The following is a 14,456-nucleotide window of genomic DNA, read 5'->3' on the forward strand; positions in this document are numbered from 1 at the left end:
CTGATGTGGGTGGGAGGCAAAAAAAAAACATGTGTGCCATAGGGAGGAGCCCAGGGAGAGTGGGCAGAGGGAGGAGAGGCAAGGGAATCAAGCCTCTACAGCATGACTTGCATAGAATTTCATCTCATTCTAGTCATTCATTCATTCAGGAAATCTTTATTGAGCAACTCCATATGCCAGGCTAGGTACTGGAGATACATGTCCACAGAACAGACCACAAGCTTACGTTCTCATTTAATACTCATAACCAGCCATGGCGAGGGTTGTTGTAATCTCCTTGCAGAGTGGAAGAAGCAGGCCCAGAGAGGTTAGGTAACTTGCCTAAAGAGCCCAGCTAGAAATGGTAGGGATGGAAGCAGGATTTAGATTTCTGGCTCCAGAGGCTGTGGTCAGTGGGACATGCAGGGGTCAGGGCTCCAGGGCAGGTGGTACCGGGTCTCCTGCCTCTGGTGCTTAGTGCTCTTGTAACTTCAGGCAACAAGCAGGGAGGGTCTCCAGGACGCTCATCCTTGTGATGATGGGAAATAACCCACATTTAAGGTCCAATTGTGTGGGATTTATGATTGTCATCTGGGCATCTGGCTCTAGAGCCTGTCCTCTTAAACAGTATGCCATAATTTAAAAAAAAAATCAAAGAGACCTTTCTGATTCTGTTCCTCACATTAATGTTGCCACTAATCTTGTCTTTACAACAGTCTGTAGCTACTGTTCATTCATTCTCACATCCTCTGTACCTCATCCCTGCCAACCACTGTCACTTGAGAAAACTCTTAGATCAATAGAAACTGAGCGGCAGTGACTATCGCCAAATATGCTGCTGCCCTCAGAGTGTTTGATAAATTCTAGCTACCCTCCCTTGCTTTGTTCCTGTATGTAGTCTTAGAGAGACCTCAGAGCTCATGTAGCCTTTATCACATCCCTGAAAACAGGAGGCTGCCAAGGCTTGGACAAAACCAATAACCTCCTGTTGGCAAAGCCAATAACCTCCTCTTAGATTTTCCTACAGTATTAATGCTGTTGACAATCCCCTTCTTTTTGAAAGTACTGCGAGAAAATTTTTAAAAAATCAATTACACCTGCTAAAAACTTCCCCCTCAAAATAGAAATTTTACCGACCATATTGTATTATTAATTGTATATTGAATGTACATGTATATGGAATTAATTAACGTTTTACTATCGATCAATGTTTTACTATTTTCTGCTTTCCAATAAATTGTATTAAAAATGAAAACTATAATAGTTTGTTACTTAACCAACTCAACATTCAATGCACCATATTCATTCACAGATTACCCATGACTCAAAAACTTCTATCTGTACTGGCATTTGATGTAGAAATTAAAGCAAAATACCAAAATATTAGCAAATTTGGAGCTGAAGCTTCTTGGCTGAAAATAATATTTTCACTTGCCAAGAAATGTTCTCCTCTCAAGAGAAACGAGCACTGAGTCAAGGCTACGTCTCCGTGAAAATACTTTATTGGGGACTTTTGTTCTCGATTTGAAATCATTCATTCATTAAACAAGGTAATTTCCATGATCAAATGTGCAACAATCAGAGCACAGCAAGATACATTTTTTAAAAGGAAAGCATGCTTCCCACTGCTTGTAGATCTGATGTATATCTGGAGCATCAGAGATCAATGAGTTGATGTTAATTAACCTGTACATAGTTCTTCCACAAAGGAAATGTACTTTTCCTATGGAAAATACGTTTTTCAACACACTCAGAACTAAATTTAGTATAAAACTCCTCATTTTGAGCTACCAGTTCCCTTTCTGGACAAAATTGCCTAATATTTCTTCTTTTAAGAAGAGACCTGTTTGAGATAAGGAAGTTGAAAGGCATGGGCTTGAATCGCATAGTTGTACCATGAAAGGACTCAGCACACAGTGTGGCTGCGTGCTCAGAGTATAATAAGATGGTTGAGAATATGAGTTTTGGAGACAGGCAGGAAGATCTGGGTTCAAATCCCAGCCCCAGCAGTTATTGGTGAGACCATGAGAATGTTTACCTCTTCCTAGGCAAAGCTCTAGGGACTAAGTGACCAAATTCTGGCTAATGACATGTGGCGGAAGTGATAAAAGACACCTCTAAGCACTGCTCTCAGAACATCACAGGAGACCCTCCAGATCCCTGAGTGACCACCTGGAGGCAAGTGCCTTCATCAGACTACGACACAGCAGAAATTAACCTTTTCTTAGAAGCCACTGAGATATGGGGATTGGCGTGTTAATGCAGCATAGTCCAGCATTGTCCTGAATAATATTCTTGGCCAAGTTACAAAATTCCCTGTGCCTCAGTTTTCTCAATTGTAAAATTGGTTTAATTAAGGCTTTTAACTCAGAGATTGCTCTACAAACACCCTAAGAAAGTACTTAGCACAGCCCTGCCATGTGTTAAACACTCAGTGGACATTAGGGGTGTGTGTGTGTGTGTGTGTGTGTGTGTGTGTGTGTGTGTTACAGTGAAAAGCTTATTGAGAGGTAGAGTTAGGAAGGAGAGAAGAGGTGTTTTTCTACAGGATATAGAAACTGACAAAGTAGAAACCTGCTTAAGAGACTTGCAGGAATAAGTCAGTCGATGATGAGCAGAGAGAGTTTGGGTCCCAGGGTAACATTTCCTAAAACTCTTCTACCTCTGATTAGGATTAGTTCTGGAGCATGAGGAAGAACAGGAGCTATGTGGGAGAGGTCAATAATCTGTTAAATAAATGGTTTAAAGGGCCTCCACCCTGGAGATACAGTACAAAGTTAGGAGACACACCACAAAATTGTTAAAATGAATGAGGTGGCTCCATATGTACTAATATGGAAGGATAGCTGTAGCTCTAATCTACCAGAAAAAAAAACGCAACTTATAGAACAATGTGTATACTATAATCACTTGCTAAATACATACAGAAAAATACTCATCCAATCTGTAAGGGAAATAGACACATACACACACACATGCACAGGTCTGGAAAGAATATACCAAATTATTATCCTACCCCTATGAGATGATAAAGTTTGTGTTAATAGATAAGTAAAGGGCTTTCACTTTTTCATTCATAAACTTCTCCATTGGTAGGTGTTGTTGCTTACAATGAGCATTTACTCTCCCAAGGCCCATTTCATTCCACCCCTCTCTTTACTCCCAACCCCTACCTCAACCTGAATCCCCACCCAGTAGCAGAAGTTGGCAAGAGAATGAGATAGAAGAGGAAAGATGATGTCAGTTTTGAAGGATGATGTCATGTTATTTGATAATAAAAAAGGAGTAATTTGGTGCTTGCTTTTAAGCTGCATCAAAACAGTTGTATCAACATGTTCACTGGTAAATGCCATTCCTGCTCCTTGAAGGTCTAGAATCAGTCAGCTAAGCTGAAAGTCAGTTAAGCTGATTGGCAGAGCACAGAAGTCTGTGGGCACGTTGTCTACCGCGATCTCCTAAGAATCACTCATTGTGCTCCAAGGATTTGAAAGTCTCATGTAGTATCCATGAATCCCTTGTACTAATTAAGGAATCCCTTGCCTCATTGTGGAGAAGAGTGTACCAAGAATTTGGTCTAATGAATGTACATGAACAAAAGGGTATTAACATAAGCAGAAAGATTAGGTGGCTTTACGCAACAACCTGGGTAGTTGATACTGGATTTTTCTTATTATTTAGCATAATCAACCAGCACAACGCCAGCCCACACTCAGTGCCTATTTTGCAGAATTGTTTTTGAAACATCCAGGCTTCTATTTGATCAAGAATATCCTCAGCCCAAAACAAAAATGGTGGAATGCTACCATGGAAATGTCAGAAAGCCAGCCAAGAGGCAGAATGTGTATCCCTATGGGAACTTCCTTCTCCTGTTCCCCGATTATATAAAGCACAGACTGATAGAATCAAATGGGACCTTGAAGTCCCCTTGTCCAACAGCCGGACCAAGTATTGTTTAACCACCATTAATTAATAAGCGTGTATGTTCTACAGAGTGATATATAATAATGGTGAGCTCCGGAAACCATACCAGCAAGGCAGACGCAGGTGAAATTGCTCCCGTCTTGCTTTTCCTTTGCATCAACACAGCTCGCATTGTTCTGGCAGGGAGTCCTCTGGCAGGCATCAAATTCTTCACAGAAAGTCCCCACATATTGCTCATCGCAGTCACAGGAAAAAGTCGCCTAAAACACAAATGCACAGTGTATGTTACTGGAGTCCTCTAAAGCGTAGGCTTCGGCTGTGAAACTCAAAGTTGAAAAGCACCACTTCTTTTTATAATTATACCAACACTGAGTATTTTCACTTATATCGTGATCTGATTAAAATTATAGCTTTAAAAGGGATGATATATGGCCTGGGTGGTGTGGCTCAATGGTTGAGTGTCGACCTATGAACCAGGAGGTCATAGTTCAATTCTGGGTCAAGGTACATGCTCAGATTGTGGGCTTGATCCCCAGTGGGGGGCGTGCAGGAGGCAGCCCATCAATGATTCTCTCTCATCATTGATGTTTCTCTCTCTCCCTCTCCCTCTCCCTTCCTCTGAGAGCAATAAGAATATATTTTTTAAAAAGAAATGATATGTATCTCTATAGTTTAATTTCAACCATTTTCAATCTTCCTAAAATAGAAGTGGAAAGGATAACTTTATTTTAAGGGGAAAAAAATTCAGTTTTGTTGACTTCACATGAAAATAGCAATTTTGCTAGAGCAGATATATTGTACTACAGTCCTTAAATTAGATGTTACTCCAAGCAAATAAAATCCTGCAGCATAGACAGCTCTTGTGACAAAACATCATCAAATGTCCTCCTCAGCCGAAACCGGTTTGGCTCAGTGGATAGAGCGTCGGCCTGCGGACTGAAAGGTCCCGGGTTCGATTCCGGTCAAGGGCATGTATCTGGGTTGCGGCCACATCCCCAGTGGGAGATGTGCAGGAGGCAGCTGATCGATGTTTCTCTCTCATCGATGTTTCTAACTCTCTATCTCTCTCCCTTCCTCTCTGTAAAAAATCAATAAAATATTAAAAAAAAAAAAAATGTCCTCCTCAGACCACCTTCCAGAGCAAGGAATTTACTGAATCAGCCTGTAAATTAGCTTCGATCTATAGCCATGCGGATGACCTGAGTGCAGGGGAAAATACAAGGACTGCAATTCAAGTCACCTGTTGCCTTTGGGGTTTATGATATTCACTTTCTCTTAGTAAAAGACTGTAACTCAGATCAGAGGACTGAATCTAATGAGAAGGTTCATTTCTGAGACAGGTGTAAAATCCAAATACAACAGAGCCTTCCTTCTCTCTCCTTCTTACCACCCTCAGGCGGGTGCAAGTCTACAAGAAATGTAACTCTGGTTCCAAAGCCTGTGTGAGCAATGCAGATGGTTACTGCAGATTTTCATGAAGAGGGGAGGAAAAGAAGCACAGGAGAGTTGCATAAGCAAATCTTGCTGCTGAAAAAATCAAAATAAAACAGACAAAAGCACCTTTCCAGCTCTTCCAAGCCCCACACAGCAGGCAGGTGTTCAAATCTCTGTTCCACAGCCCTGCCCGCAGCCCCTCCTGGGCCCGCCCTCTGTCTCCAGGTCCCCAGCCTCCTGCCCTTAAACTTGGAGACTCGGCCCTCTTGTGTAGGTATGTTCACCCAGATCCCCTCCCTGTACTTCCCACCCAAGCACAACAGAATGCCTTCCTTCCTCCTGAAAGAGAAAGCAGCCTTGTTCATTCTTTCATATTTTTTGCCTCTTAATCAAGTTTTAGAGTTCTTGTCCAGTTCTTGATAAATCTATTGCTGTATGTTTAGACTTCTTTGTGGCTCTTGTTAACGAGATATTTTCTCATCCCGTCCTTGTAATATCCATCACACTAGGTAGTGATTATTAATGACATGGAAAATACTAGAGTTGTTACCAGACATCACCCTGCACTCTCATTACAGGTCAGAGAGTTTTTAGTGGACTTACTTATGTTTTCTAGATAAAACAACTCCACTCCCACCCCAAAGTGCATACCAATTGCAAACAACGATCACATCGCCTTCCCTTCTCCAGCCATCATGGTTACATTGGTGGCTCTTCCAGAATAATTCTGATTTCAAAGAAATGTTTGTAGAATTTACCACTAAGTAGAATGCTAGAATGATTATTAAGTTTTATCAAATGCTATTTTAATTTATATAAAAAATAAGATGATTTTTAGATAGCTTCCTAATTTAAAAATTATCTTTTTTCTCTTTAACCTACATATATGTGAGTTGAATATTTACATTTCCATGTAGTGACTCAAACCTGCACTCCTGGAAGGAACACCCACAGAGGTCATTATGCAAAAACACTTTATGATTTCATCATTCTATTGGAGCCATACTGCTAAAGCCTCCCACCTAACTTGCCCTGTCCCCAAAGGTTCCTTTTCTAAGAAAAACTGTCCCCTGCACAGTGAGGTCACATTTTACCCCATAAAGAGGATGGTCCTTGTCACCATGACTAACCAGGAGTGGATGCACCATTGACCTCAGCAACCAACCAAGAGGCCAGTCAAACGTGACATTCAGCTCGCCCCAAACTGCCGGATTTTATATAGGTGTGTTTCCTTTGTTAATTGAATATGTTTTAGTTAAAGGAATATGCCAAATACTTGCAATCTGCATAGTCAAGTCTCCTTTAGTTTAAGACTATATTCTTCAATTATATCTTAGAAATCTGAGCAACTGGAATAAAAGCAATGGCTGTTTCTTCTTACGTGAGAGCCAAATGTTCTGCCTCCTATTTCTGTCATCTCTCTCACCTTTCTGTGGCCAGTGGAGGTTCCCTCTGCATTCCAGCAATAGTTGGCTTCCTGTCTGGTTTTTCATGAAATCCTGAGTGTTCTCCTTTTGTATGCATTTGCATGGACTTTGTGGTTGAAAGCTGGGAAGCTACATCAAGGACTATTAGAAAGGCCACCTTTTAAATAGGAAACTGCTTTTCTAGGACTTCCAAGGAACATCTTGTCCTTGTGCGCATGTACAACAGAGTACACCATTACTATTTACAGGGGATGTGTCTGGAACACTTTGTGTATCTGGAGATTTGTGACCACCTTTGATATGTAAACACGGGCGTGCCCAATGCATACAATTCCAAAGTGGGTCTCAGTATCTTAATCAATTACTAGGGGTCATTATTTTTGGCAGCTGTCCTATAAAATTTATTTGGTTGGTAGTCAGATGTTCCATACTGCAGATAAATTTATTTGGTTATTTGTGGGTTACATTTTACGTAAAATTTATCTGGTGAATTCCATGTAAACTATGCTGCTTATGAAAGTAAATTATTACAAGCCACAAATAAAATATCTTTGTTTTCATTTTGATTGATTTAAAGATAAAACAAAAGCCATACATTTTGTTTTACTTTGTTTTAAGCAGGAATCTTGAAAAAAAATTAATATGTTTTTATTGATTTCAGAGAGGAAGGGAGAGGGAGAGAGAGATAGAAACATCAACGATGAGAGAGAATCACTGATCGGCTGCTTCCTGCATGCCCCCTACTGGGGATCGAGCCCGCAACCCAGGCATATGCCCTTGACTGGAATCGAACCCACGACCCTTCAGTCCACAGGCCGACGCCCTATCCACTGAGCCAAGCTGGCCAGGGCATTAAAAAATGTTTGAGAGACTGTTGAAACAAGTGCTATAGACTGAATTAATTCTTAAACTTTTAATTGAATGAGAAAGATGAAGAAAAATGTTTACAGACCCTTGAACATAAAATTTTAGTTACAATTTTGTGTATTCTGTATCATGTCATTCATAAAGTTAAACTTCTTCCTAGTCTATTTTCTAACAATAAGGAGCTTTCCCATAAATATTAAAAGGTTTCTTTTTATAGTTCCTAGACTGTTGACTTATAAGAAGCCATGAATATACATTAGGAAAGTATGTTTTTAGCATATTTGTTGTGGAAAACTGATCACTGAAAGTTATAAACTGTTAAACCAAGCTGGAGATATTTAACCCACTGATGGCAATGGCATCGCTGATCTAGTTCAGATTAACTTAACCAGCACAAGAGACAAAACAAACTAACTTCAAATTAGTAGCTTAGCAAAATTACAGAACAGTACTTCCCTGCAAAATTATTGTATATTCATATGTAAAAGTCTATCTCAAGTAAAATGAAAAGTGACTCTCAGAGATTAATTTAAAAACCCAATGCAGAATCTCAATTTTCCTCAAGAGCTTAAAGTCAAACATTCCATTTGTACATTAATGAAATGTTTTCAGATCATGGTTAAAAAGCTTACTTTGAAAAGTTCTAGGTGAAAAAAAATGTAAGTCCTCCCTGCATTCATTTATTCACTCACTCAACAAAGTGAGCACTTAACTGTACACCAGGCACTGCTCTAGGAGCTGGAGACACAAATGTGGACAAGACTCTTCCATGCGGAGTCTACTCCACTGGGAGTGACTGACCACACACAAAATGAACAAGTACTAGGGTAGTAAATTAGGTGATAGTGCTATGGGGAAAAGTAAAGTAGGGGCAGGGAAGAGAAATGGCGAAGGTTGTGGAGGGCATGCTGAGAAGGTGGTAATGGGGCAAAGACCTGACAGAGGTGAGGGGGTGCACCATGGAGGAGTCCCAGGAAAGATATTCTAGGTAAAGGGGATTGTCACTGAAAAGACACCAAGAGGGAGCCTAGCCCAGCCAAAAAGAGCCAGAAGGCTAGTGTGGCTGGAATAAAGCAAAGGGCGGGGACAGTTGTGGGACATGAGAGAAGAGGGTAATTGGGGTGAGGCTCAGATCGGCTCAGGGCAGTGCTTCTCAATGGGGGACCACTCACCCTCCAGACATTTGGTGATGGCTGTCTGGAGACATTTTTTGTTGTCGCACCGGGGGCTTGCTACAGGCATCTAGTGACTAGAGATAAGGATGCTGCTAAATATCCCACAATGCACAGAACAGACCCCAGAACAAGGAATTTTCTGGCACAAATGTAATAGTGCTCAGGTTGAAGACCCTGATAGAGAGCTTTATAAGCCACAGTAAGGATTCCAGCCTGGTGTAAAACGTTGGAAACCATGGTTCATGTGCCCCAAAAGACCCAATATTGTATTGTACATAGTAATGTTGCTTTATATTACATGACCTTGTTTCATTACTATAATTGACTTTATTCTTCTAGCACCCTAATCCTGACTGAAAGTAATCCCACAGTAGTGAGATAAATGGCAGAAGTTGATAGCCATTTATTCAGGCAAACTTTACTTCTTCAATTATCATATTATGTTAGCGCTACCATCTGAGATGATCTACCAAGTACTTATTCAGCATTATAGCATAACTGGCTCTTAGATAATTTAACAGAAGCTGGAGGTCCAATTTGTATTCTTTAATCCCACTCACAAACAGTTTTTGCACCCTACCATATGCCAAGCAGTACTGTGAGTATTAGGGGGGTGGGGAAGGACAGAAGGAGACAGTCTCTGTTCTCATGGAGCTCATGTTCTAGCTTATATCCTAGAGTAACAACAAAGAAATGCATAATACCCTGTCACATAGGGGTTAATGCTACGAAGAAATGTAAACTGATATAATGGATAGAGATGGTGGGATATAAGTTGACTTTTATCTCAATCTAAGTCTAGTGGGAAGGACCGATGTTTCTGAAGAATTGTACCTACACAGAGCTCAACCCTTCCTCCACATTTTCCAGGTTTTGCTTTACATCTACTAAACCCATCCATCAGAAAACTGAATCCTGTGCCACAGTCTCTGCTCCCTCTTGCTCCTTCACCGAGTTGAAAGTGAGTTGTTTCCACTGAGTTGCTATTTCACCTTATGCTCTCAACTAAATAGCAAAGGGTCCTGTCCGAAACATCCCTACTAAACCTACTATTGCACTTACTCTGAGGCCATTGATGAGAAAATTATATACCTACATTTTTGTGCCCCATTTATTATAAAGCTCTATCCAAGAAAATGCACTCATTTCAGAGCCAGTAACAATTTTGCTAGTCGTGAGAACCGATGCTTTGTCCTCATGAATAGTGCAGGTCACAGATCATGTGACTGTCCTTTTTTTTTTCCTATTTGATTTGGCTGCAGTGAGCTTGCAGTCTGCTCAAGGTTCAACTTTAACAGCTGCATAGGGCTCCGTGACCTATCAATTTACCCTTTCCAACCCGGAAACGGCTTTCTAACTTATATCTTCTGATGCCAACTTTTGTTCTGTATTTTTATATTTCAATACTCTATAAAATACACAGCCAAATGTATAAATAAATAATCGAAACTCTTTCTCATAGCACACAGGGCCCTTGATAATCTGGCCCCAACTTACTTTTCTGTCTCATTCTCTGTAATTTGCACCTCTCAGTAAAGCCTAATTATTTTTGAACAAATCATCCCAGAGAGATAAGTTTTCTGAGGAGCTTTATTTCTATCTTTAAGAATAAGAATTTATTTTGCTTTGTCCCTTAAACAAACTATTCAGAAAATACAGTTATCTTTTTCTGCTATCCCAGTGACATCAGTATCAACATAAAATCCCAGCTGACCAGACACTGAATCTCATTGTTCACAGAGCTTACTTACATTCAATTACCTCATTAATCTTCACCACATCTGTCAGGTGGGTATTGTCAGATTCATTTTAAGAGTTGAGAACAGACTTGACAGGAAAAGTCAGATAAATTATTGAAGGTGTCCCAGTAGGCAAGTATAAGGTCAAGCCTTAAAGCCATTACCATCTGATTGTAAGTCCTTTCCCACTCTCAGCTGCATGCCATCCCATCATCACTGTGATGGTCTCTGTATACCATAAAGGCACGTGGGGGTGCCCTTCACCCTAACTCTAAAATTACCCCCCCCCCACAACTGTAGTATTTTAGATCCTGCTCCAAATACAAGTCATTTTTCTACCTCCCCCCTGCTGTCTGGCTGCCTTCCTTGCCAGCATGATTGCCTGTTCTTAGAGTTCACTGATTCAAATTTCCTGTAGCTTTAAGAATTATACCAAATTTATTCAAATAAGGTGTCAAAATGGAATAAAAATATCCTTCCTGAGGATTGAAAGCTTAATCACTCATGCACAGATTTGGAAACTTCACCAGAACTGGAGATCCTTCACATCTAGGACTTTAGTTACTCATGCATAATAGACATTTGCGTGTTTGTTGAATGAGGCCGTCTCTTTAATAGGATGCCTACAGGTAGACTTTCAGGACGGTCCTGTGCAGGTACAGCATCCTCTTCTCCAACTCCCTTGCTATCTCTAAAGATCTTGTGTTTTGTTAAGATAGCATCATAGCCCTTATACATTCTTCAACTACATGTTAATTTTAAAGGAGATACTTGAACAAAGATTAGGAGGGCAATCCCAAGCAAAAAGGTGACTAATGAACCCCAAATACCTCTGAAAATGGGGAAAATTTTTCTTTAAACCACTCCTGGCTAACAGACTTTGTAGGCCAATTTCAATTTCCATTATGGGCCAGTATGGTCCAAACAACATCTGGGCTATTCATAATTAAATGTCTGAACATCTGCAAGGTCAAAACTCTGGCTAATGAGTTGATAATTGTTGAAGCTAAGTGATGCAGGCATGGTGGTTTGCCAAATTAATTTTATATATGTTTAAAGTTTTCTATAATAAAACAATTTGTTGCTTTTATCTTAAGAATCTAGCTAAGTCCCATGAAAGGAAAGATAAAACTTGGAAGCATTAGAGCTCCATTTCAGTGTCCTATGTCCAGCTCCTCCCTACGGAATCTGCGAGGGCATTCACCGCAGAGATGTTGCAGAGAGCATTGTGTGCACATCGCCCAGTCCCCCTATGTGAAGTCCCACTCCAGAAATTTATTTCATATCGAAGTGCCAGGAAAAGCGCTGCTCATCCTAAGGGACCCATGAGTTTGCTCCTGTGGGCAACACAAATCACATAACTGAGCACATTTCCCTCGGAACAACCGAATCTTCTTAAAGAGAAGACTCAGCCATTCCTACACAAGGGGAGGCTTGGCTGCCTCTCAGCTTCCCCAGCATGCCGGGTCACGAGCAAGGCACAGCCAATGCAGACCTCGATGGGGACAGCAATTCCTGCTTATGCTCTAGAGCCTATGGGTAAAAGTGCAGAAGACATCTCGAAACTAGCTCACCATACACTGGCAAGGTCAAGAAGTAGAGTCTGTTTCCTAACTTAGGAAAGCTCTGGAATGTTTTTGCTCCTGGTTAATGGATGAGCTCCAGGTGCAATTGTCCAGGAAGAAAGTGTCCCAAGTAGGGGCTTTCTGTGGCCCCCTTCACCCAGAGCCTATATTGTTCTATGCAGACTTTGGGAAAGGAAGGCCGTGAGGCCCGACCAACTCATGTAACAATGCAGCATCAGTCACATTGTAGCCCCAGTTGTCCCATCACCCCAAATGCATTGACCCTGAACCAGTGGAGGCCGAGGCCACAAATGCATCATTCCAGTATCCTTAGCCAGAGACCTATTACCACAACTCCTAGACCAGACATGGGAACCAGACTGGGTAGTCATTCAGGTCTGAAATTACCAAGTTGAGGAACACTAAAATCTAGATAAAAAGCAGTAAGCATAGCATACTCTTTCATTTGATTCCACATAGGTGAGCTATAACTAAATCAATCCAGCATGCTCTTTTATGCCTTTTGCTAAACCCAGATTACATATTTCAAGAAACAAAAAGAATTAGATTAGATGCAAAATTTAAGACATTATATGAAAATTCTATTTATGATGTGAAAGTGATTATGAAAGCCTTTCCCTGAGCCCGGGCCACACTGCCACACCTGGACTCTAACCATGAAATCATTACCTCTTGTTGGGACACAGTGAGCCATCTCAAAGGAAACTGGGTATAAATTACACTTTTCAAATTTTTGCCTATTAACGGGGTCTTTTTCTATTCATTGCACATGTAATTTAAACAACATACTTTCATTGCTTATAACCTTATTTTCCCATTAGACAGTAGACATACCATTGTTCTTCTATTTGGGTTCATTAATTGCAAATGTAGCAGCTTATTTTTTTAAAAAAAGGCTTAGAAACATGCAGATCATCTAAACATTAAATTCAAGACTTGACATTCATGAATTCGTAGAATTCATTTCTCTGGCTTAAATGTTAAATTCTCAATAATAGAAACAATAATGAATGACAGTCCCACTCTCTACTTTCAAAGGACATTGAAGTTCACTTTATTAGTCAGGGGAGAAAAAAGTAAATGTCTTTCAGGAAATGTTGTAAAGGACTTTCTTCCTAAAAATTGGATGTATGCATGGGAAAAATGGAGACGTTCAAACGCCATTTCCAACCACATTCTGCCAACTTATGTGTTCTCAGCACTCTGAGCATGGCCATAATTAGGCATAAGATTTCCATGCAGTCAGCCTCCATCTTCAAGTCACGGCCATCTGTGTTTGCTGCAACATTCCAATCCATTCACAAAAGTCTAGTTTCAACTTTGAAAAAATGAATGTCACTGCAAACTCATCTTTTATTGAATTTCCCTGAAAATAGCCTGATCCCACAAGTAGATGACATATCATTCTACTTTCTCACTTTAAAATTCCATTATTATACCAAAAGAAAATGGTAAGAAAAAGGCTTTAATAAAATGGGCATTTTGATGCATAAGTTATTGATGAGAAGGACTCATTGGAGAATAGAGATCCTTCCCAACATCTTCCTCAGGTGAACTCAGGTGGAAAACTCATTCTGAATTACATTTTTAAATGTAAAGCTGAGATGAACAACCAGTGGTAACTTTCTCTACAACTAGAAATCCAATGGGGATAGGGCAGGGTACAAAACCATCATTTATTGAAGAAAACCCCGCCATATGCCAAGCACCGCACAAGGGTTCACTTAATCCTCCCAACAGTCTTGAAAAATCAATATTATTTTTCTCTTTCTCTACTGATAGATCAGAGAATTTCGATAGCTTGCTCAAGGTCATACAGAGGCAGAGGGAAGCAGATTTGGTCTCATTGTAAAGACATTCTTACAATTTAAGATATTCAGAAATTCAAAGAATTTAGTTACAAAGTATGCGAAGCAGAGCTCAAATGACATTCTGAGAAAGGGGATGTGGGGAGCATTCATGCACCGAACAGGGATTTGAAGGGGTTGATCTCCAAAGGTCTCTTCAACTCCTAGGTTTAATGGACCTAAGTCTCAGTCCCATGTGAACCACAAATCCCCAGTGTCATGATCCTGCTTCAAGTGATTCCATGCCATTCTGAAATGCTAAACAACACTGGTGGGCTTCTTTCCTACTCTACCTGTATTCATCTGCTGAAGCTACCACACAAAGCACCACAGACTGAGTTGGCTTAAATGACAGAAAGTTATTTTTTCACAATTCTGAAGGCTGGTAACTCCAAAATTAAGGTGCTGGCAGGGTTGGTTTCTTTGACGGCCTCTCACCCTGACTTACAGATGGCTGTCTGCTCACTCTGTGCACGTCTAT

The 14,456-nt window shown here is 40.5% G+C and overlaps 1 protein-coding gene across 1 annotated transcript in view; it reads right to left on the reverse strand.

Annotated features, from left to right (window-relative positions):
- DNER (delta/notch like EGF repeat containing) overlaps positions 1-14,456 on the reverse strand; it is a 154,350-nt gene that overhangs the window by 73,215 nt on the left and 66,679 nt on the right. The window contains exon 6 of the mRNA XM_006082776.2: positions 4,007-4,160. Within this exon, the coding sequence (XP_006082838.1) occupies positions 4,007-4,160 (154 nt within the window). The remainder of the gene's footprint in view (positions 1-4,006; positions 4,161-14,456) is intronic.

Source organism: Myotis lucifugus, unplaced genomic scaffold (genome assembly GCF_000147115.1).
Source record: "Myotis lucifugus unplaced genomic scaffold, Myoluc2.0 scaffold_3, whole genome shotgun sequence".
Lineage (NCBI taxonomy): Eukaryota > Metazoa > Chordata > Mammalia > Chiroptera > Vespertilionidae > Myotis > Myotis lucifugus.